The sequence below is a fragment of the Salmo salar genome, chromosome ssa03 (assembly GCF_905237065.1).
Source record: "Salmo salar chromosome ssa03, Ssal_v3.1, whole genome shotgun sequence".
In the NCBI taxonomy this organism is placed as follows: Eukaryota; Metazoa; Chordata; class Actinopteri; order Salmoniformes; family Salmonidae; genus Salmo; species Salmo salar.
The window spans coordinates 67,177,477-67,200,913 of NC_059444.1; the positions used below are offsets into that span (position 1 = coordinate 67,177,477).

Genomic DNA, 23,437 nt, shown 5'->3' on the forward strand with positions numbered 1-23,437 from the left:
TATGATTAGGTTGACTTTGGAGAATACTGGTTTTTGTTTTCTAAGATTGAATTATATCTGGTCGTTATGCTTGTGAGAAATGTCAAATTTGTGTCCCTCAAGAATAGCATGTTGTGCAAGATTTGGCGTTGCAGAAGGTATGATTTATAAAGCAGTGTGATGTGTGCTATACAGGCATTCCTCTTTCTGAGATGGTGGTAGTCAAGGTTTCTGGAAACACTGACTAAATAGCAACCCACTCAGTGGGCATTTCAGTCTCCTGTAAAACTAAGGTCCAGTTGAGCTCTTGCCTGAAGCCCAAAATGGTCACTTTTTAGACAAAACACCCTGTACTCAGACACAAGTGATCAGAAACACATGACTTTACCGTTTTAGGACCTGCAAATTATGCCCAGTATCTCTAGATTGGGACTGCATTTAACACATTAAAGTCTATTGAGATTGGCGTTCAGAAATAAATACTTATTACAGAAATAAATACTTATTATTTTACAGTATATCATACAAGTATAGCAAGAAGCAGCAATTCATACCAATCCATTGCATGTTTGAGAAGATTCTGCTGGCATGGCACAATAACCAGTAAGCCATTTACCAGCACAGGAATGATGGCATTGCTCCTTTGGACCTTGACTCCCTGACTACCAGACCTCCTGGAGAAGTCCAGGGCCGTTCGCCAGGCCAAAGACGAGAGGACCTTCCATGTCTTCTACCAGCTTCTGGCAGGAGCCGGGGAGCACCTCAAAAGTCAGTATCTTATACACCATTCCAATTATAATGATTGTCAGTAGTGTCTTCTGCAAATAGAATCTTTAGTGTTCTGTGCCAGAAATGGCTCGTTCAATATTTTCTATACCATTTCATTATTTCTCCTCATGTTATGTCCTGGCTGTTCTGTTATAGTACTGGTTTTTGATTTGTCTCCCCCTACCCCTCTCCTCTCAGCTGACCTGCTCCTGGAGGGCTTCAACAACTACCGCTTCCTGTCCAACGGCAACATTACCATCCCTGGCCAGCAGGACAAGGACAACTTCCAGGAGACCATGGATGCCATGCACATCATGAGCTTCTCCCATGAGGAGATCGTATGTGAGTACACACACCCTAGACCATACATGTAGTATCAATGTCTTTCCTTGCCTCTTGTCTGATTCACTCTCCTTTGTGGTTGCAGGCATGCTGAAGGTGGTGTCTGCAGTACTACAGTTTGGTAACGTTGTCTTCAAGAAGGAGAGGAACACAGACCAGGCCTCCATGCCTGAGAACACAGGTAATGCTATTCCCTCAGAGGCCATACATAATCCAACCAACACTCCAGCGCTTTGAAATCATCCAGCTTAAGTTTGACCATTTCTCACCACACAGCTGAAAATACATTGTCCCAGTTTACAGTGAGCTTACTCTCTGGGCTGCAAGTCTTCAACATTGATCATCCTCCCACAATATGTTGCTCAGCCTCAAAAACAGTCCAATCACTTGGTCCACATAATTTACTGCAGAACAGTTTCATAAAAATTCTGCTGAAATCAGTATTGGGCCTTAGTGTGAGTCAGCTGGAATCACAACACTAGCAGAGTAGAGTCATCCTTCACCGTTGTGGCTGAGACAAGGATAGCAAAGCATCAGCACCTCCAGATGTCTGTCCTTAGTACAGTATGAAGTCTGGCAGCGCAGAGACACTTCACTGAACAGAGGTCAGATTCCTCAGAACTCCTGCAGTGACAGTGTCTGGGCGGGAGCTCTTTGTCCGGTTTTTGTTCATACAGTGAGGGAAAAAAGTATTTGATCCCCTGCTTATTTTGTACGTTTGCCCACTGACAAAGAAATTATCAGTCTATACTTTTAATGGTAGGTTTATTTGAACAGTGAGAGACAGAATAACAGCAAAAAAATCCAGAAAAACGCATGTCAAAAATAGTATGAATTGATTTGCATTTTAATGAGGGAAATAAGTATTTGACCCCTCTCAATCAGAAAGATTTCTGGCTCCCAGGTGTCTTTTTTACAGGTAACGAGCTGAGATTAGGAGCACACTCTTAAAGGGAGTGCTCATAATCTCAGTTTGTTACCTGTATAAAAGACCTGTCCACAGAAGCAATCAATCAATCAGATTCCAAACTCTCCACCATGGCCAAGACCAAAGAGCTCTCCAAGGATGTCAGGGGCAAGATTGTAGACCTACACAAGGCTGGAATGGGCTACAAGACCATCGCCAAGCAGCTTGGTGAGAAGGTGACAACAGTTAGTGTGATTATTCGCAAATGGAAGAAACACAAAAGAACTGTCAATCTCCCTCGGCCTGGGGCTCCATGCAAGATCTCACCTCGTGGAGTTGCAATTATCATGAGAACGGTGAGGAATCAGCCCAGAACTACACGGGAGGATCTTGTCAATGATCTCAAGGCAGCTGGGACCATAGTCACCAAGAAAATAATTGGTAACACACTAGCCGTGAAGGACTGAAATCCTGCAGCGCCCGCAAGATCCCCCTGCTCAAGAAAGCACATATACATGCCCGTCTGAAGTTTGCCAATGAACATCTGAATGATTCAGAGGACAACTGGGTGAAAGTGTTGTGGTCAGATGAGACCAAAATGGAGCTCTTTGGCATCAACTTAACTCGCCGTGTTTGGAGGAGGAGGAATGCTGCCTATGACCCCAAGAACACCATCCCCACCGTCAAACATGGAGGTGGAAACATTATGCTTTGGGGGTGTTTTTCTGCTAAGGGGACAGGACAACTTCACCGCATCAAAGGGACGATGGACGGGGCCATGTACCGTCAAATCTTGGGTGAGAACCTCCTTCCCTCAGCCAGGGCATTGAAAATGGGTCGTGGATGGGTATTCCAGCATGACAATGACCCAAAATACACGGCCAAGGCAACAAAGGAGTGGCTCAAGAAGAAGCACATTAAGGTCCTGGAGTGGCCTAGCCAGTCTCCAGACCTTAATCCCATAGAAAATCTGTGGAGGGAGCTGAAGGTTCGAGTTGCCAAACGTCAGCCTCGAAACCTTAATGACTTGGAGATGATCTGCAAAGAGCAGTAGGACAAAATCCCTCCTGAGATGTGTGCAAACCTGGTGGCCAACTACAAGAAACGACTGACCTCTGTGATTGCCAACAAGGGTTTTTCCACCAACTACTAAGTCATGTTTTGCAGAGGGGTCAAATACTTATTTTCCTCATTAAAATGCAAATCATTTTATAACATTTTTGACATACGTTTTTCTGGATTTTTTTGTTGTTATTCTGTCTCTCACTGTTTAAATAAACCTACCATTAAAATTATAGACTCATCATTTCTTTGTCAGTGGGCAAATGTACAAAATCAGCAGGGGATCAAATACTTTTTTCCCCCACTGTATAAAGACATGCAGGCACGTTGTAGCGGTCCATATCAGGTATGTTATACCCCGGGGCTCATGCTCCGTGTATGTATTTTACTCATTTTACTTCAGAAGGAGATGGCTAGTAGGAATAAATGTGTCATTTATCATTTCTTTCTGGCATGTTGCTCTGCATTAATGGTCAGTTTATAACGGTAAGCCATGCAGTTTGGTTGTCATTAGGGAAATGGATGTGCCTCTGCTGAGATTTATCCTTGGTGATTTTTAACTGATGAATCATACATCAGACTGTGGCCATATCCTTGGGTAGCTGGGGTGAAATGAAGCGGTAGTGCTTTACTAAGGTCTTTCATTATATATTCCTGTCTGACATTTCCCAAACTGTTTTGAATTGAGACTGGTTAGGCTGCATACAAAGCTCTCTATTTGTACTCTATAGAAGGCTCTGACTGTGCCCATCTCCAGGTTGCAACACTGATGGGTCACTAGTAACCCAATGTCCTGTCTCTCCTCCCAGCGGCTCAGAAGCTGTGTCACCTGCTGGGGCTGAATGTGATGGAGTTTACTAGGGCCATTCTGTCCCCCCGCATCAAAGTGGGCCGAGACTACGTCCAGAAGGCCCAGACCAAAGAACAGGTAGGAGCTGTTCTCCAGTTCCCATCAGTTGTACACTCCTAACTGTTTCTGCATTCACTAACACCAATCTATGCAGGTCCATGAAGTTGGGTTAAGTAGATATAGACTGGTACCCAGCTGTCTGTCGTCTATCTCTCTCTGGTTCTCTCCTCAGGCTGACTTTGCAGTGGAAGCCCTGGCCAAGGCCACATATGAGCGTCTGTTCCGCTGGCTCGTTCACCGCATCAACAAGGCCCTGGACAGGACTAAGAGACAGGGAGCCTCCTTCATCGGCATCCTGGACATCGCTGGCTTTGAGATCTTTGAGGTAAACTTATTTTCAAGATCATTAATCTCTTGTTGCAGACATATAATCATGTCCAAGAGAGGGACTGTCTTGTCTTATTGATCTGTAATACTCATCTCTCACATCTCTTTCTCTCCCCATATCCCTCCTCTAGCTGAACTCATTTGAGCAGATGTGCATCAACTACACCAACGAGAAGCTGCAGCAGCTGTTCAACCACACCATGTTCATCCTGGAGCAGGAGGAGTACCAGAGGGAGGGCATCGAGTGGAGCTTCATCGACTTCGGCCTGGACCTGCAGCCCTGCATCGACCTCATTGAGAGACCGGTCAGCTTTTCATCTTTACACATATAGGTGTATTTTACTCAAGATTATGTCTGAGAAACTTCATCAGATTATTCTCCTTTCTCTCTGTCTGCAGACCAACCCTCCAGGAGTTCTGGCCCTGTTGGATGAGGAGTGCTGGTTCCCCAAGGCCACTGATAAGACATTTGTAGACAAGGTGCTCCAGGAGCAGGGCACCCACCCCAAGTTCCAGAAACCCCGGCAGCTGAAGGACAAAGCCGATTTCTGCATCATTCACTACGCTGGCAGGGTACGTCCACACAGAGCCTGGGTCTCAATACAATGAAATTACTTCCTCTCCTCAGCTCATATCGTATCATTGATTGTTGAAAACAAGGCAGTTCTGCCATATGAGCTCCCTTTTTCTGGTGAGGACCTCATTCATTTGAATAAACTGATTTGCCATTGACATTTTTGTTGCTTTGCCTGGTTAGGGGTTGCAGTGTTGGAAAGATGAAGCAGTGTTTTTGAAATTAGAATTATTGTTCAGCTCCATAATGTCTTGAGAAACATGTTTTCTTTCTGAATGACGTTGTAACCAGTCAATGTTAAAGTGCTGCCTTTGAGGCAGCAGACATGTCTCCACTAAAGCTCTAGTTAACAGGTAATTACCTTAGCACAAAAGCCCAGTTGTGCTCCCAATCTCCACATCTGGTTCACATTGGTGTGAGACCGATTTTACACTGTTACGTAATCAAGGATTTTTCAACTTTCACCTGTGTGGTCTTCCATCTGGAGAGGGCCTGTTTACATTCCAGGCCAGACTCCACAGGAAATAAAGTTCATATCATCTTCATTCATTTTCTTATTAAATTCAGATGTGCATTTTGTTCACAGCACCAGTAGTCCTCACACTTGTTAAGACTTAATAAATAGGTTTTGTTTACAGCACATAAACTCATTTTCTCTTGACCAGGTATCTATTTAATTTGATCAGACATGAAAGTCAGTGAGACAAGATTAAAGGAAGCTATTTAACACTATGTACCAGTACATATAGCCTGTTAAGCTTAAGTCTGTCTGTCTCTCCTCAGGTGGACTACAAGGCTGACGAGTGGCTGATGAAGAACATGGACCCTCTGAACGACAACGTGGCCACGCTGCTCAACCAGTCCACTGACAAGTTTGTGTCTGAACTCTGGAAGGACGGTGAGTCCCCCACACTCTCTTCCTGTTTGGACCATGTAGTTGTCACTTTGTTTGAGTCTTGGTTGTTCAGTGACAGTATTGAAGAATCCCCTTAAAACCTGGAACTTAGCACAGTGGCTATGGTGGGAGTATTTGTACGCGCTCTCATCGATTAGACTTCCTGTCTGGTTCATATTCAACTGCTTGCTTCTCTGTGATGTGTATTGCCAGCCAAAATATTGTGCATTTGTGAGGTAACCTGAAATATCCGTTCGTAAATCTCCTCCCGCCTTTTATTTCCCCATTTGGCACATCCACTTGTTTTAAAAAGCGATTGAGTTTCGTTATGAGTCATTGGGCATCTACAATGTATACAGAAACAACTAATAGAAAGGAAAGGCCTGAATTGCTTTGTTTTTGTGCATGGAATATTCTACTAGACCAGTAACAGCAATATGTCTCTGTCCTTTACAATGTACACAACTAATCATTGTTTGTGTGAGTGTGTATGCAGTAACATAATAAGAATAAATCTGTGTCTGCATGGATGTTTATGTAAAGCTGAGTTGTCCGTCACATCCTCCCCTCTCTCTGTTTCTGAGTTGTAGACATTCAGACCTTTCAGAGAGCCTCTTTCTATGACAAGGCCTCTGGTCTCCTTGAGCCTCCAGGTGAATGCACACGCTGCTGCTGCTCTGTAGGGTTCTTCCTGCTCGCTCACGGCTGCACTCTGCACCCTTAGATGCACCCACCGCCTCTAGGCTTTGCATGACCCGTAATGCACTGTTGCTAACCAAGACAGTTCCTTTCAGCAATGCTGGTTTGTCTGGTGCCATTCTGTCTCAGTCAAATCTCAGCTCAGATTGTTTATTTGAGATACCAGCACAAGGAAGCACCAGGATTGTTATAATTTGTTTGGAAGAGCCATCGTAGGTAGGACCTTGAAGAATACTAGCGTGGAGACATCTGCCGGTGTGGAGTAAATGTATGAGAAAAAGCCTGGACATTGCCAGGGCCATGGCTATTTAATGTATTCAACACTCACCTGTAAACTGACGTCAGTAAAGCTTGGAGCTGACTGGAGAGTGATGGATAGAGACCGACTTCCTCCACCACCTCTTTCTCAGGATATTTTAGCTACAGATCACACTGACTTTGCTGGAATTCATAATCCCTTTGGCATGGGCTAAGCCTGTTTTTTGAGGGTAAATCTTTTAGCAACCTTAACCTGCATGCTAGATCACTGATCTGATTTCCATAATCTTTTATTTAAAAAGATAGATTGTGAAATGAAGCTTTGCTAAAATATCACCCTGGAGATATCGGTGAAGCTGATGTGGAATGACAATGATTGAAGGAGAAAAGATTCATCAGTCAGTGTCGCTTAACCTTCGCACACACTCCTTAAACTTCTGTCACCCTTAGTTATTGAAGTAAATCAGAGCAGTCACTAAGAGAGTTAAGGGGAGAATATGATTCAAATAGTTGTAATGATTCAGCACTGTTCCTGTTCCAATCAGTTGTCAGTCTTGACCATTGCCATATGGTTAGAAGCCTGGTTCTGGTTCTCCAAACGAATCAAGGCTCTTTTCATCTGATGACTTTATCCTTTGCACCATCTATGAAGAATGTGTATGCATATGTCCAGATCCTTTCATAATAAGGCTAATGAAGCTTACCATGCTAATGATGCTTACCATGCCAATGAAGCTTACCATGCCAATGAAGTTTTTACCATGCCACATTTAAGGACAGCCGACTACACTGTGAAACTATGGTTTCCTAATAAGCCTCTAAAATCACATCAGAGGCATGATACGTCCCTTCCAAGGGAAATACTGATTGACCCCAACAGAGGATTTCTGAAAGATATTTCAGTACTGTATATACAGTTGAAGTCGGAAGTTTACATACGCTTAGGTTGGAGTCATTAAAACTCATTTTTCAACCACTCCACAAATTTCTTGTTAACAAACTATAGTTTCAGCAAGTCGGTTAGGACATCTACTTTGTGCATGACACAAGTCATTTTTCCAACAATTGTTTACAGACAGATTATTTCACTGTATCACAATTCCAGTGGGTCAGAAGTTTACATACACTAAGTTGACTGTGCCTTTAAACAGCTTGGAAAATTCCATAAAATGATGGCATGGATTTAGAAGCTTCTGATAGGCTAATTGACATCATTTGAGTCAATTGTAGGTGTATCTGTGGATGTATTTCAAGGCCTACCTTCAAACTCAGTGCCTCTTTGCTTGACATCATGGGAAAATCAAAAGAAATCAGTCAAGACATCATAAAAACAATTGTAGACTTCCACAAGTCTGGTTCATCCTTGGGAGCAATGCCTGAAGGTACCATGTTCATCTGTACAAACAATAGTACGCAAGTATAAACACCATGGGACCACGCAGCCATCATACCGCTCAGGAAGGAGACACGTTCTGTCTCCTAGAGATGAATGTACTTTGGTGTGAAAAGTGCAAATCAATCCCAGAACAACAGCAAAGGACCTTGTGAAGATGCTGGAGGAAACCGGTACAAAAGTATCTATATCCACAGTAAAACGAGTCCTATATCGACATAACCTGAAAGGCCGCTCAGCAAGGAAGAAGCCACTTCTCCAAAACCACCATAAAAAAAACAGACTACGGTTTGCAACTGCACATGGGGACAACGATCGTACTTTTTGGAGAAATATCCTCTGGTCTGATGAAACAAAAATAGAACTGTTTGGCCATAATTACCATCGTTATGTTTGGAGGAAAAAGGGGGAGGCTTGCAAGCCGAAGAACACCATTCCAACCGTGAAGCACGGGGGTGGCAGCATCATGTTGTGGGAGTGCTTTGCTGCAGGAGGGACTGGTGCACTTCACAAAATAGATGGCATCATGAGGACGGAAAATGATGTGGATATATTGAAGCAACATCTCAAGACATCAGTCAGGAAGTTAAAGCTTGGTTGCAAATGGGTCTTCCAAATGGACAACGACCCCAAGCATACTTCCAAAGTTGTGGCAAAATGGCTTAAGGACAACAAAGTCAAGGTATTGGAGTGGCCATCACAAAGCCCTGACCTCAATCCCATTAGAAAGTTTGTGGGCAGAACTGAAAAAGTGTGTGCGAGCAAGGAGGCCTACAAACCTGACTCAGTTACACCAGCTCTGTCAGGAGGAATGGGCCAAAATTCACCCAACTTATTGTGGGAAGCTTGTGGAAGGCTACCCGAAACATTTGATCCAAGTTAAACAATTTAAAGGAAATGCTACCAAATACTAATTTAGTGTATGTAAACTTCTGCTGATTTTTTACAAGGATTAAATGTCAGGAATTGTGAAAAACTGAGTTTAAATGTATTTGGCTAAGGTGTATGTAAACTTCCGACTTCAACTGTAGATGCAGTAGTATAGCTCTGATTGATAGCCCAGTGCAGCACTGTCTGTATGTGTTCACCCTCGTTCACCAAACAGGTCAATTTCAGCTCTGCTGTGTACCTTATGGAAGGAGAGATGGCAATTACATGCGTTCATAATTGGAATTGGTGGACGAAAGATATATTACTTTTGGGTTTTGTTGTGCTCTTTGTGACATATCTTTCTCTCTGAATACAGAAAGTAATTTATCCCCCAATGTGTTTGCTCTAGAGTATGATCATTCACACTTATCCTTTGGTAGCAGTATTTCTCCTTTTATGTTTTTGTTAAATCAAATGCATTAGATTGTGTCATTAAATAACATTGAGACGCCCAGTTGGTGTTCCATTTCCATCTAGTTCTTGTTTTGAAAATGATATCGCTTCTTAACTAATACAGTGCCTTCGGAAAGTTTTCAGACCCCTTGACTTCAAGCCTTATAATAAAATTGATTAAATATTTTTTTCCCCAGCAATCTACACACAATACCCCATAATGACAAAGCAAAAACTGTTTTTTTTAAATATTTATTAAAAATAGAAAACAGATATACCTTTTTTACATAAGTATTCAGACCCTTTGCTATGAGACTTGAAATTGAGCTCAGGTGCATCCTGTTTCCATTGATTATCTTTGAGATGTTTCTACAACTTGATTGGAGTCCACCTGTGGCAAATTCAATTGATTGGACATGATTTGAAAAGGCACACACCAGTATATATAAGGTCCCACAAATGACAGTACATCTCAGAGCAAAAGCCAAGCCATGAGGTTGAAGGAATTATGTAGAGCTCCGAGACAGGATTGTGTCGAGACACAGATCTGGTGAAGGGTACCAAGGGTGAAGGGTTCCATTCTTAAATGGAAGATGTTTGGAACCACCAAGAGTCTTCCTAGAGCCGGCCGCCCAGTCAAACTGAGCAATCGGGGGAGAAGGGCCTTGGTCAGGGAGGTGACCAAGAACCCAATGGTCACTATGACAGAGATCTAGAGTACCTCTGTGGATATGGGAGAACCTTCCAGAAGGACAACCATCTCCGCAGCACTCCACCAGTCAGGCCTTTTATGGTAGAGTGGCCAGACGGAAGCCACTCCTCAGTATCAGGCACATGACTGGCCACTTGGAGTTTGCCAAAAGCCACCTAAAGACTTTCAGATCATGAGAAAAAAGATTCTCTGGTCTGAAGAAACCAAGATTCATCTCTTTGACCTGAATGCCAAGCATCACATCTGGAGGAAACCTGGCACCATCCCTACGGTGAAGCGCGGTGGTGGCAGGCAACATCGTGCTGTGTGGATGTTTTTCAGCGGAAGGATTGAGGCAAAGATGAATGGCGCAAAATACAGAGAGATCCATAATGAAAACCTGCTCCAGAGCGCTCAGGACTTCAGACTGGGGCAACGGTTCACCTTCCAGGACAATGACCCTAAGCACACAGCCAAGACAACGCAGGAGTGGCTTCGGGACAGGTCTCTGAATGTCCTTGAGTGGCCCAGCCAGAGTCCGGACTTGAACCAGATCTAACATCTCTGGAGAGACCTGAAAATAGCGGTACAGCAATGCTCCCCATCCAACCTGACAGAGCTTGAGAGGATCTGCATAGAAGAATGTGAGAAACTCCCCAAATATGGGTGTGCCAAGCTTGTAGCGTCATACCCAAGAAGACTCGATACTGTAATTTATGCCAAAGGTGCTTCAACAAACTACTGAGTAAAGGGTCTGAATACTAAATGTGATATTTCAGTTTTACATTTTTTTTATGAATTAGCAAACATTTCTTAAAACCTGTTTTGCTTTGTTATTATGGGGTATTGTGTGTAGATTGATGAGGGGGAAAAAACGATGTAATACATTTTAGAATAAGGCTGTAAAAGTCAAAGGGTCTGAATACTTTCCAAAGGCACTATATTAGTAATACTCTGAGGAATGCCTTTTTAGCCTGGAGGTTGTTTTGACTGTCCTAAATGGAGACAGCCAACTGGTCTCTAAAGGAAGGTGAGCTGCCACACACCACATTGAATAATAACGTCTCTTCCCTTCCGTTTCCCTTGATCTCTGCAAAGAGCATTGCCTCATATATTGATGCTATCTGAATATGCAAACAAGATGGTATTGTTGATCTTTTTTCTCTGTATTCCATGGCAAGAACAACCACTGATCTAGCTAGTCTATTTACATTCAAATGAAACCAATTGACTGCAGTTTATGTAACGGTGGGGGTGGAAAGGTCAAATAAAATGGCTCTGCTGTTCTTGGAAAAACAGCTATATTATGAACATGTTTTGAGTTAAGTTAGCTTGGTTATAGCTTGGTTCAGTCTTGTTTCCTTTGTCTGCTTTTAATGAACATGAAGTCATGCTAGGGCCAACCGCCCATCCCACCCACTGGCTGTCAGTCATGTTGTTTACATGTTACGCTTAGAAGCCCTCATCTGTCCTGGTCATGCCTCTAGTCCTTTGCTGCTTGATTATACAGTATATATGTTTAGTTCACGCACCAGTCACCCCTCTACCAGCGTCTACCCATCTAACGCCCTTCTCTCCTCACCCTCTTTCTTCTGTCAGTGGACCGTATCGTGGGTCTGGACCAGGTAGCAGGGATGAACGAGACGGCCTTCGGCGCAGCCTATAAGACCAAGAAGGGCATGTTCCGTACGGTGGGCCAGCTCTACAAGGAGTCTCTCACCAAGCTCATGGCCACTCTGAGGAACACCAACCCCAACTTCGTCCGCTGCATCATCCCCAACCACGAGAAGAGGGTGAGCAATGAGCAGCACACTAACCCCCCTCTGCCCACTGCAGCCCAGACTACAGCCCCCACACCACCCACCAGAACCCCTGTAGCCCAGACTACAACCCCCACACCACCCAGCCAGAAACCCTGTAGCCCAGACTACAGCCCCCACACCACCCAGCCAGAAACCCTGTAGCCCAGACTACAGCCCCCACACCACCCAGCCAGAAACCCTGTACCCCAGACTACAACCCCCACACCACCCACCAGAACCCCTGTAGCCCAGACTACAGCCCCCCACCACCCACCAGAACCCCTGTAGCCCAGACTACAGCCCCCACACCACCCACCAGAACCCATGTAGCCCAGACTACAGCCCCCACACCACCCACCAGAACCCCTGTAGCCCAGACTACAGCCCCCACACCACCCACCAGAACCCCTGTAGCCCAGACTACAGCCCCCACACCACCCACCAGAACCCCTGTAGCCCAGACTACAGCCCCCACACCACCCACCAGAACCCCTGTAGCCCAGACTACAGCCCCCACACCACCCACCAGAACCCCTGTAGCCCAGACTACAGCCCCCACACCACCCACCAGAACCCCTGTAGCCCAGACTACAGCCCCCACACCACCCACCAGAACCCCTGTAGCCCAGACTACAGCCCCCACACCACCCACCAGAACCCCATGTAGCCCAGACTACAGCCCCTCCACCACCCACCAGAACCCCTGTAGCCCAGACTACAGCCCCTCCACCACCCACCAGAACCCCTGTAGCCCAGACTACAACCCCCACAACCATCCACCAGAACCCCTGTAGCCCAGACTACAGCCCCTCCACCACCCACCAGAACCCCTGTAGCCCAGACTACAACCCCCACACCACCCACCAGAACCCCTGTAGCCCAGACTACAACCCCCACAACCATCCACCAGAACCCCTGTAGCCCAGACTAGAGCCCCCACACCACCCACCAGAACCCCTGTAGCCCAGACTACAGCCCCTCCACCACCCACCAGAACCACTGTAGCTCAGACTACAACCCCCACACCACCCACCAGAACCCCTGTAGCCCAGACTACAACCCCCACAACCATCCACCAGAACCCCTGTAACCCAGACTACAACCCCCACACCACCCACCAGAACCCCTGTAGCCCAGACTACAACCCCCACACCACCCACCAGAACCCCTGGAGACACACTCTGCTACCAGGCCTCAGTGGGCCCTCTGCCTCCATAAACAACAGCTCAGATGGAAGGCTGGAAATGAAACAATAGCAGAGTGGAGAGTTATGGGCTATGTGGGCCTGTTAAGTGTTCCCTAATGTATTCCAGGGGATTCAGACTAGACACGCTTGTTTCTGCAGCGCATCCACAAATAACTGTCATAAATGGATGGTATGGATGGAGAAGAGGATATAGACACTGGTTGTTTTGGTGTGAATGTATTCAAGTAGTTAGTCTAGTCCCTATGCAATCCTAATTGTAGAATGGCATGTTGCATAATATTACACAAATATATTTGAAGTAACATTGTTTCCCTATAAAACATTTTCTGGATGAAATTTTCAAAGCTGAATGAACAGTAACAGCATTTAGTTGCTATTAGTTTAGAATAATCTTCTTTGCATGAAGTTTGGTACTGTACCTATCCCTAACCTCTCACTTCAATGCCCCTCCCTCCTTCCCTACAGGCTGGTAAGCTAGATCCCCACCTGGTTCTGGACCAGCTGAGGTGTAATGGTGTTCTGGAGGGGATCCGTATCTGCAGACAGGGCTTCCCCAACCGTATCGTCTTCCAGGAGTTCAGACAGAGGTACTGTACTCACTGTACACACACCTCAAACGGACAATTTATGTATTTCAACCCCATTGATAAGTTCCTGTGTTTACTTTTGAGAGATAGATTATAGAGGACAAAGTGGCATTGGTTTCCCATTGCCCTGGGTGTTGTGCTTTGATTATCTCATGGAGCTGTTCTATTTCTGAACAGTGAGGCTTCTGTAAGTCCTGAGGCCTCTCACATCTCTCCTCACACCCTGGTCCTAGTCAACATGGAGGTGTGGTATAATGACCCAGGGCCTTTACACATTCATGTCCACTCTGTTGCCAGGTATGAGATCCTCACCCCCAACGCCATCCCCAAGGGCTTCATGGATGGCAAGCAAGCCTGTGAGAGAATGGTGAGGATTTGTGTGTCACTATTTTACTGTGTTTAGCACATTGAATACTTGGGAGAGGCTCTTTGTCCTTTTACAAGCTAGAGCACGGTAAGCATGTTAAATGTATATCGACTTCATTAACACCCATGACAGGATTTTTCCTTAGTATTTATAGGGCATCACTTAAATGACACTGTTTATTATGATTTGGCCTTCCTTCCCTGGATTTAAATCTATGACCCATTTTCACTCCAGATCCGAGCCTTGGAGTTGGATCCTAACCTGTTCAGGATTGGACAGAGTAAGATCTTCTTCAGGGCTGGAGTCTTGGCCCACCTGGAGGAGGAGAGAGACCTGAAGATCACTGACATCATCATCTACTTCCAGTCTGTCTGCCGGGGATACCTGGCCCGCAAGTGAGTTTTATATATGCAATGGCCTTACCTTTCCTCAATTCCTTCCTTTCATGACCACTACAACACTTCTTAGGACAGAAAGATGCCACAGACATATGTTGCCTTTGACCTTCTTGGTCAGTCTGTCTGACCATGTGTCTCCCCTCTCTCTCCTGACAGGGCGTTTGCTAAGAAGCAGCAGCAACTGAATTGTCTGAAGGTGCTTCAGAGGAACTGTTCTGCCTACCTTAAGCTGAAGCATTGGCAGTGGTGGAGACTCTTTACCAAGGTGGGCATGTCTCCATTACAGTACACTATATCTACTGTATATGGCGAATCTGTCTTTGTAACACCAGCATTGTCGAGTCTCTCTATATAGCTATATGATAAAGCTCCTAATCATCTACTTTTGAACAGTGGCTGACCCCAGGTCTGTGTTCTGTCCCCCAGGTCAAGCCCCTGCTGCAGGTGACCAGGCAGGAGGAGGAGATGCAGGCCAAGGACGATGAGCTTGTCAAGGTGAAGGAGAAGCAGACCAAGGTGGAGGGAGAACTGGTGGAGATGGAGAGAAAGCACTCACAGGTCAGTGTCCAGTCCACACCAACTACAGTAGACTACACTCTTAGAAAAAAAGGTGCTATCTAGAACGTAAAAATGTTATTTGGCTGTTCCCATTGGAGAACCCTTTGAATAACCCTTTTTGGTTCCAGGTAGAACCCTTTTGAGTTCCATGTGGAACCCTTTCCACAGAGGGTTTTACCTGGAACCCAAAAGAGTTTTACCTGGAACCAAAAAGGGTTCTACCTGAAACCAAAAAGGGTTCTACCTGAAACCAAAAAGGGTTCTACCTGAAACCAAAAAGGGTTATCCTATGTGGACAGCCAAAGAACCCTTTTGGAACATGTTTTTCTAAGAGTGTAGATCCTAAGGATCATCCCTTTATGAATTTCAATTCCGCATTGTACCATTCATTCCATTATGCCCATGTTTGCATGGTGTAGCTGATTGAGGAGAAGAACATCCTAGCAGAGCAGCTGCAGGCTGAGACGGAGCTGTTTGCCGAGGCTGAGGAGATGAGAGCCCGTCTGGCCGCTAAGAAGCAGGAGCTGGAGGAGATCCTTCATGACCTGGAGGCCAGAGTGGAGGAGGAGGAGGAGAGGACCCAGGGCCTGCAAAGTGAGAAGAAGAAGATGCAGTCTCACATCCAGGTACTGATGAGACATGGAGACTGCAGAGTGGAAGCTTGAGAAGATTGAACATGGAAGTGGTTGCACGTATTTTATGACAGAAAATATATTTTCTGTGGACCCCAAAGATTTCTACCAGTTACCTTCTTAATAAATGCTGTGATTTTTTTTTTCTTCTTCCAGGACCTGGAGGAGCAGTTGGATGAGGAGGAGGCTGCCAGGCAGAAGCTGCAGCTGGAGAAGGTGACAGCCGAGGCCAAGATGAAGAAATTTGAGGAGGACATCTTGCTCCTGGAGGACCAGAACTCCAAGTTCCTAAAGGTGAGTGGAGATGAAAGGCAGTCTAGGGTTGAGAAATATTGGGCCTTACTAACATTATGATGCTGGACTTTACTATCATTATTAACAACCTGACTCCTCTTTACCCCTTCAGGAGAAGAAGCTCCTGGATGACCGTGTGAATGAGATGATGTCCCAGCTGACTGAGGAGGAGGAGAAGGCCAAGAACCTGGGCAAGACAAAGAACAAGCAGGAGGTGATGATGGTGGACCTGGAAGGTAGGTGTCCTCTTTACCTACAAGGTCTCACTAGTTATAGATAGTGAGTCCAGACACTTTAACACCATCCATCTCCTTCCCTTCTCCCTTCAGAGCGTTTGAAGAAGGAGGAGAAGACTCGTCAGGAGCTGGAGAAAGCCAAGAGGAAGCTGGATGGAGAAACCACAGACCTGCAGGACCAGATAGCTGAGCTGCAGGCCCAGATAGAGGAGCTCAAAGTGCAGCTGGCCAAGAAGGAGGAGGAGCTGCAGGCTATACAGGCCAGGTGTGTGTGTGTGTGTGTGTGTGTGTGTGTGTGTGTGTGTGTGTGTGTGTGTGTGTGTGTGTGTGTGTGTGTGTGTGTGTGTGTGTGTGTGTGTGTGTGTGTGAGAGTGTGAGTGTGAGAGACTAAAGCTGGATGGAAGCCACCTGGAGATGTAGTATAGCTGTCTTTTGCCATTGGAAGGTGTGATAATGACTGCGAGGAAGTCTGACTGTCTTAGACTGAAGTAATTATCACATAGCTGTATAGCGCCGTCATCAAATTCCCTCCTATTTTAATTGTCTCAACACCTGTCTTTTATATGCCATATTTAACAATGGTAGGTCTACAGTTGGCCAGACTTGCACCGGTAATCTTGTAATCTGTCTATTAAAACCCTATGAGCTTTTACCATTTTTATGCCCTCTTGTCACGATACGGTGCTGACCAGACCACCCAGCAGCTATTTATTCAGGAGATCTCACTGGGTTGGAATGTGTAAATGTTGGCCCCATGTCTAGTCTGTGTTGATCACTGGCCATTAAAAACAATCCGCTCTTTCAGGACCAACTCACATACTCAATGGTAGTGACAAACAAGGTATCTGTGTTTATTTCAGGATATATTGTCTGATACTGCCACCCAGTGGAAAATACATGCATAGCAACTTAGTTCAACTGTCCAAGCATATGCCTATGACTATTTGGGGTCCTTTGTACTTGTACGACAATGTTTTATTTTGCATCCTAATAAAGAATTTTAAATGTATGTGTCAGGGGAGATGAGGAGGTGACCCAGAAGAACAATGCCCTAAAGCAGGTACGGGAGCTACAGGCCCAGTTGGTAGAGCTGCAGGAAGACCTGGAATCAGAGAAGGTCTCCAGGAACAAGGCTGAGAAGCTCAAGAGAGATCTGAGTGAGGAGCTGGAGGCCTTAAAGACTGAGCTGGAGGACACCCTGGACACCACCGCAGCCCAGCAGGAGCTCAGGACCAAGCGTGAGCAGGAGGTGACGGAGCTGAAGAAGGCCATCGACGAGGAGACCAAGAACCACGAGGCCCAGATCCAGGAGATGAGACAGAGACACTCCACGGCCCTGGAAGAGCTGTCCGAGCAGCTAGAGCAGGCCAAAAGGGTGGGTGGCTTCACAACAACCGCATGGTCATGTTTAGTCAGAGAAAATGTTTCACTTGGATGAGGTAGTGGAGGTAGTACTTCCTCTGTTTTAAATGTTTTGTGTTGTCTGAGCATGATTCCTATTGTAATATCTCTTGGTCTGTGTCCAGTTCAAGGTCAACCTGGAGAAGAACAAGCAGAGCACAGAGAGTGCCAACAAGGAGCTGGTCAGTGAGGTAAAGGGGCTGCAGCAGGCCAAGATGGAGTCAGAACACAAGAAGAAGAAGCTGGAGGCCCAGCTCCAGGAGTTCATGGCCCGGGTCACAGAGGGAGAGAAGGGCAAGGTAGAGCTGGCCGAACGCTCCCACAAACTACAGGTGAGAGAGGGCCATTTGCAGCACACACACGTTAACCTCTGCTGGTGATGGTCTCTCAACTGTGCTGTTTGCTGTGTGTGCAGACAGAGCTGGATAGTGTGTCTGCTCTGCTGGAAGATGCAGAGAGGAAGGGAATCAAGCTGGTTAAAGACACCACTGTCCTGGAGAGTGCTTTGCAGGACACACAGGTGAGCTAGACTGGACAACCTCTCATCGGAGAGGAACACATCATGTGTATCTTAAAGGCCCAGTGCAGACAAAATCTTGTTTTCCTGTCTTTTATATCATATTGTACAACAGCTGATGAAACTAACACTGAACGAATTTGATCAGTGTTATTTCCTGATAGTTGCATAAATTGTATTTTCAACCAGCAAGTCCTTCTAATCAGCAGGTTTGCATGCGTTTCGGCTTTCCATGGTGACATCGCCATGCGGTAAACTGATTTAATAGACCAATAACAAAGAGAGACCCAAACCTATCTGCCAATAGCAGCTAGTTTTCAGTTTTCCCCTCACCACTCCCAGACAGTCCTAGCGAAATTGTTGCTTGAAAAATATTTACTAAAAGCTATTTTTGCCCATTTTAATGGAAATCTATTACAATAAAGCACTTACTAGAAATGATTTGATATAAAAATGGCTGTATTGGGCCTTTTACATTAAGAGGAGGTGGCATTCTGTTTCCATGTCAATGTCTCATATTTGGCATATGGGATGGTGTCTGTCTGTCTGTCTGTCTGTCTGTCTGTCTGTCTGTCTGTCTGTCTGTCTGTCTGTCTGTCTGTCTGTCTGTCTGTCTGTCTGTCTGTCTGTCTGTCTGTCTGTCTGTCTGTCTGTCTGTCTGTCTGTCTGTCTGTCTGTCTGTCTGTCTGTCTGTCTGTCTGTCTGTCTGTCTGTCTGTCTGTCTGTCTGTCTGTCTGTCTGTCTGTCTGTCTGTCTGTCTGTCTGTCTGTCTGTCTGTCTGTCTGTCTGTCTGTCTGTCTGTCTGTCTGTCTGTCTGTCTGTCTGTCTGTCTGTCTGTCTGTCTGTCTGTCTGTCTGTCTGTCTGTCTGTCTGTCTGTCTGTCTGTCTGTCTGTCTGTCTGTCTGTCTGTCTGTCTGTCTGTCTGTCTGTCTGTCTGTCTGTCTGTCTGTCTCGTCTGTCTGTCTGTCTGTCTGTCTGTCTGTCTGTCTGTCTGTCTGTCTGTCTGTCTGTCTGTCTGTCTGTCTGTCTGTCTGTCTGTCTGTCTGTTCGTCTGTCTGTCTGTCTGTCTGTCTGTCTGTCTGTCTGTCTGTCTGTCTGTCTGTCTGTCTGTCTGTCTGTCTGTCTGTCTGTCTGTCTGTCTGTCTGTCTGTCTGTCTGTCTGTCTGTCTGTCTGTCTGTCTGTCTGTCTGTCTGTCTGTCTGTCTGTCTGTCTGTCTGTCTGTCTGTCTCGTCTGTCTGTCTGTCTGTCTGTCTGTCTGTCTGTCTGTCTGTCTGTTCGTCTGTCTGTCTGTCTGTCTCGTCTGTCTGTCTGTCTGTCTGTCTGTCTGTCTGTCTGTCTCGTCTGTCTGTCTGTCTGTCTGTCGTCTGTCTGTCTGTCTGTCTGTCTGTCTGTCTGTCTGTCGTCTGTCTGTCTGTCTGTCTGTCTGTCTGTCTGTCTGTCTGTCTGTCTGTCTGTCTGTCTGTCTGTCTGTCTGTCTGTCTGTCTGTTCGTCTGTCTGTCTGTCTGTCTGTCTGTCTGTCTGTCTGTCTGTCTCGTCTGTCTGTCTGTCTGTCTGTCTGTCTGTCTGTCTGTCTGTCTGTCTGTCTGTCTGTCTGTCTGTCTGTCTGTCTGTCTGTCTGTCTGTCTGTCTGTCTGTCTGTCTGTCTGTCTGTCTGTCTGTCTGTCTGTCTGTCTGTCTGTCTGTCTGTCTGTCTGTGTAGGAGCTTCTCCAGGAAGAGACACGTCAGAAGCTGAACATGAGCAGTCGTATCCGCCAGCTGGAGGAGGAGAAGAGCACCCTGCAGGAGCAGCAGGAGGAGGACGAGGTGGCGCGCAGAAACCTGGAGAAACAGCTGTGCACACTGCAGGCCCAGGTCAGCACAGCGCCTTACAGCTTAAATGTATCTATTCAAATAATATTACACATTAACTGCAACACAGATGATATCACCATAACAAGCTATCACCTACTGTAGCCATCCTTCAGTGAGCATCATATCATTATAAACCTTATGTATGTGTAGATGGTTGAGACCAAGAAAAAGCTGGAGGATGACGTGGGGATGGTGGAGGGTCTGGAGGAGGTGAAGAGGAAGCTGCAGAAGGACATGGAGCTGGCCACCCTGAGGCTGGAGGAGAAGGGCATCGCTTTTGAAAAGATGGAGAAGACCAAGACCCGCCTGCAGCAGGAGCTGGACGACCTCATGGTGGATCTGGACCACCAGAGAACCATCGTCTCCAACCTGGAGAAGAAGCAGAAGAAGTTTGACCAGGTTTGACTGATCACTCTAAGCCATCCATAATGGTAGCTAAATTGGCTTGGTCTTAGAGCACAGTATGGAATGGCATTGTGTAGATAGATGGTGGACATTTTCCCTCTGTAAGTCAGTGTTTGTCCTATGTTGTAGCTGCTGGCTGAGGAGAAGAACATCTCTGCACGCTACGCTGAGGAGAGGGACAAGGCTGAGGCGGAGGCCAGGGAGAAGGAGACCAAGTCCCTGTCTCTGGCCCGGGCTCTGGATGAGGCTCTGGAGGCCAAGGAGGAGTTTGAGAGACTCAACAAGCAGCTGAGGAGTGAGATGGAGGACCTGATGAGCTCCAAGGACGATGTGGGCAAGAACGTGAGTGTTGCACTGAATACTGGTGTTTTGTTCAGCTGAGGGCAGAATGGTTTGCATCTGTTGTTTTCAGATGGACTGCTCTGCATCCTACAGAAATAAACTAGGTTAAACCTAAGCTTTTAAAAGCCAGTTCATTCCAAATAGCATCACCTCAAAGTATCTTCTCTACCACTGTCCAGGTACATGAGTTGGAGAAGTCCAAGAGGACTCTGGATCAGCAGCTGGAGGAGATGAGGACTCAGCTGGAGGAGCTGGAGGATGAGCTGCAGGCCACGGAGGACGCCAAGCTGCGTCTGGAGGTCAATATGCAAGCCATGAAAGCCCAGTACGAGAGAGACCTGCAGGGGCGAGACGACCAGAACGACGAGAAGAAAAGGGCGCTTGTCAAACAGGTGCATAGAGGACACATCACTTCCATACAAACAAGAATTGTGTGAAAAAATTCCAGGAACAATATGTTGTCATACACTCAGAGAATGTACATCACCCCCTTCCCCTCCTCTGACCTGGTCTGTCCTGGTCTCCTCAGGTGCGTGAGATGGAGGCAGAGCTGGAGGATGAGAGGAAGCAGAGAGCCCTGGCCGTGGCTGCTAAGAAGAAGCTGGAGATGGACCTGATGGACATGATGGGACAGATAGAAGGCGCCAACAAGGCCCGTGACGAGGCCATCAAGCAGCTACGCAAATTGCAGGTAATAAACTCACACCGTCTGTAGAACAGACAAGACAAATAAAAAAAAAAGATAAAATTGATTATTTTGGTCAATAATGGGATTCGATCTATCTCCACTTTCTCCCTCAGTCCCAGATGAAAGACTACCAGAGGGAGTTGGAGGACGCCCGGGCCTCTCGGGACGAGATATTCTCCCAATCCAAGGAGAACGAGAAGAAGCTGAAGAGCCTGGAGGCCGAGGTTCTCCAGCTGCATGAGGTACAGTGGGCTGTAGTATTGCTCCTGTCATAACTCTGTTTTGGTCTGCGGTTTCCTGTAGTCTAGACTGGCTCATCTTACTGTGAGAAATGGTGACCTGTGTTTGACCTCTGTGTGACCTCTGCCCTGTAGGACCTGGCGGCGTCAGAGAGGGCGCGGCGCCACGCAGAGCAGGAACGGGATGAGCTAGCGGACGAGATCTCCAACAGCACCTCGGGCAAGTCTGCCTTGATGGATGAGAAAAGGAGGCTGGAGGCACGCATTGCTCAGCTGGAGGAGGAACTAGAGGAGGAACAGGGCAACATGGAGCTGCTCAATGACCGCTTCCGCAAGACCACCATGCAGGTATGAGCCAGGAGGAAACCTTTTCAGGTTGCAGACTTGATCATTGTAATCATATTAACCTTGTTCTTCTGACTTTTAGGGAACAATCCATTATTCAGCCCCTACCATAAAAAGTACTCTTATCTCTCTCTCACTTTCCCCTCTCTCCTTCATTCCCTGTTTTCCTCTCTCCCCCCTCTCCTCCCCCAGGTGGACACCCTGACCCTGGAACTTGTGGCAGAGCGCAGCTTGGCCCAGAAGAGTGAGAATGCGCGCCAGCAGCTGGAGAGGCAGAACAAGGACTTGCGGGCCAAGCTGGGCGAGCTGGAGGGCTCTGTGAAGAGCCGGTTCAAGGCCTCCATCACCGCCCTGGAGGCCAAGATATTGCAGCTGGAGGAGCAGCTGGAGCAGGAGGCTAAGTGAGAAACACAGCAACTCTCTTATAACAACTCCAAACGTTATTAGACAGGGTGAAATAGGAGACCAAGACTCAGGAGGAGTTTGAGGGCTTTAGAACAAGTTCAGCCCATTGGAAGAGAGGTTCTTGAATGTGATTTAAATGTTAATGTGATCAATGTAATGAGTCAAAAGCAATCTTAAGAGATGTACTTGAAGATCTATGACTGACAGCCTTTGTTACAGTGCGGTTCCTGTGGTGCTCTAACTGCCCTATGACCTCATTCCTCTGTCCTCCTCTCAGGGAGCGAGCAGCGGCCAATAAGCTTGTGAGACGGACAGAGAAGAAGCTGAAGGAGGTGTGCATGCAGGTGGAGGACGAGCGCCGCCATTCCGACCAGTACAAGGAACAGGTGAGGAGCTTGTCACGGATGTTTGGACGTCCCAGATCTTAAAGCTACAATATATTTAATTCTCATTGAAAACAAGTCTAAGAAGCGATAGATCTGTTCTATGTGCTCTATTTCTATGCTTCCCGTTCTTAAGTTTAGTTTTTGCGTCTTTTACTTTCGGTTTTGTACAACAGCTGAAAATATGTAGTTTTTTGGTTATGGATTCTCTACACAATGACTGCTTGTTTTGATACAAACAGAAATGAGTGCATTTTTAAGATGTACACAGCTAAAGAAGGAATTCTATCCAATTCAGTACAACTTGCGAAGGTGGGACAGGATTGAATAGGTGTGAAGGTTTAAGATTGGAGTCTTTCCTACAGTAGGTTCTTTCCAGTAACCATTGGACCACAGGACTGCTGAGTATTGTAAGTATTAGTATTGACTGTTCATCATTGTTGATGTCTGTTGTGACTCCTGGCTGAGTCAGATGGAGAAGGCCAACTCTCGCATGAAGCAGCTGAAGAGGCAGCTTGAGGAGGCTGAGGAGGAGGCCACACGTGCCAACGCCTACCGCAGGAAGCTGCAGAGGGAGCTGGACGATGCAACTGAGGCCAGCGAGGGTCTCAGCCGCGAGGTCAACACACTCAAGAGCCGCCTCAGGTAT

The 23,437-nt window shown here is 46.4% G+C and overlaps 1 protein-coding gene across 2 annotated transcripts in view; it reads left to right on the forward strand.

Annotated features, from left to right (window-relative positions):
- The window catches only part of LOC106601165 (myosin-10), a 66,993-nt gene that overhangs the window by 41,711 nt on the left and 1,845 nt on the right, over positions 1 to 23,437 (forward strand). For both annotated transcript variants that reach the window (XM_045716125.1, XM_045716126.1), the window contains 31 exons: positions 649 to 747; positions 946 to 1,089; positions 1,175 to 1,270; positions 3,868 to 3,986; positions 4,141 to 4,293; positions 4,427 to 4,600; positions 4,695 to 4,868; positions 5,653 to 5,767; positions 11,728 to 11,921; positions 13,603 to 13,724; positions 14,022 to 14,091; positions 14,326 to 14,486; positions 14,646 to 14,754; positions 14,916 to 15,047; positions 15,467 to 15,673; positions 15,836 to 15,973; positions 16,086 to 16,209; positions 16,303 to 16,474; positions 17,227 to 17,584; positions 17,736 to 17,942; positions 18,026 to 18,130; positions 19,829 to 19,981; positions 20,132 to 20,380; positions 20,516 to 20,728; positions 20,908 to 21,120; positions 21,258 to 21,419; positions 21,530 to 21,658; positions 21,791 to 22,003; positions 22,193 to 22,401; positions 22,683 to 22,791; positions 23,261 to 23,433. In XM_045716125.1, the coding sequence (XP_045572081.1) occupies positions 649 to 747; positions 946 to 1,089; positions 1,175 to 1,270; positions 3,868 to 3,986; positions 4,141 to 4,293; positions 4,427 to 4,600; positions 4,695 to 4,868; positions 5,653 to 5,767; positions 11,728 to 11,921; positions 13,603 to 13,724; positions 14,022 to 14,091; positions 14,326 to 14,486; positions 14,646 to 14,754; positions 14,916 to 15,047; positions 15,467 to 15,673; positions 15,836 to 15,973; positions 16,086 to 16,209; positions 16,303 to 16,474; positions 17,227 to 17,584; positions 17,736 to 17,942; positions 18,026 to 18,130; positions 19,829 to 19,981; positions 20,132 to 20,380; positions 20,516 to 20,728; positions 20,908 to 21,120; positions 21,258 to 21,419; positions 21,530 to 21,658; positions 21,791 to 22,003; positions 22,193 to 22,401; positions 22,683 to 22,791; positions 23,261 to 23,433 (4,996 nt within the window). The remainder of the gene's footprint in view (positions 1 to 648; positions 748 to 945; positions 1,090 to 1,174; positions 1,271 to 3,867; positions 3,987 to 4,140; positions 4,294 to 4,426; positions 4,601 to 4,694; positions 4,869 to 5,652; positions 5,768 to 11,727; positions 11,922 to 13,602; positions 13,725 to 14,021; positions 14,092 to 14,325; positions 14,487 to 14,645; positions 14,755 to 14,915; positions 15,048 to 15,466; positions 15,674 to 15,835; positions 15,974 to 16,085; positions 16,210 to 16,302; positions 16,475 to 17,226; positions 17,585 to 17,735; positions 17,943 to 18,025; positions 18,131 to 19,828; positions 19,982 to 20,131; positions 20,381 to 20,515; positions 20,729 to 20,907; positions 21,121 to 21,257; positions 21,420 to 21,529; positions 21,659 to 21,790; positions 22,004 to 22,192; positions 22,402 to 22,682; positions 22,792 to 23,260; positions 23,434 to 23,437) is intronic.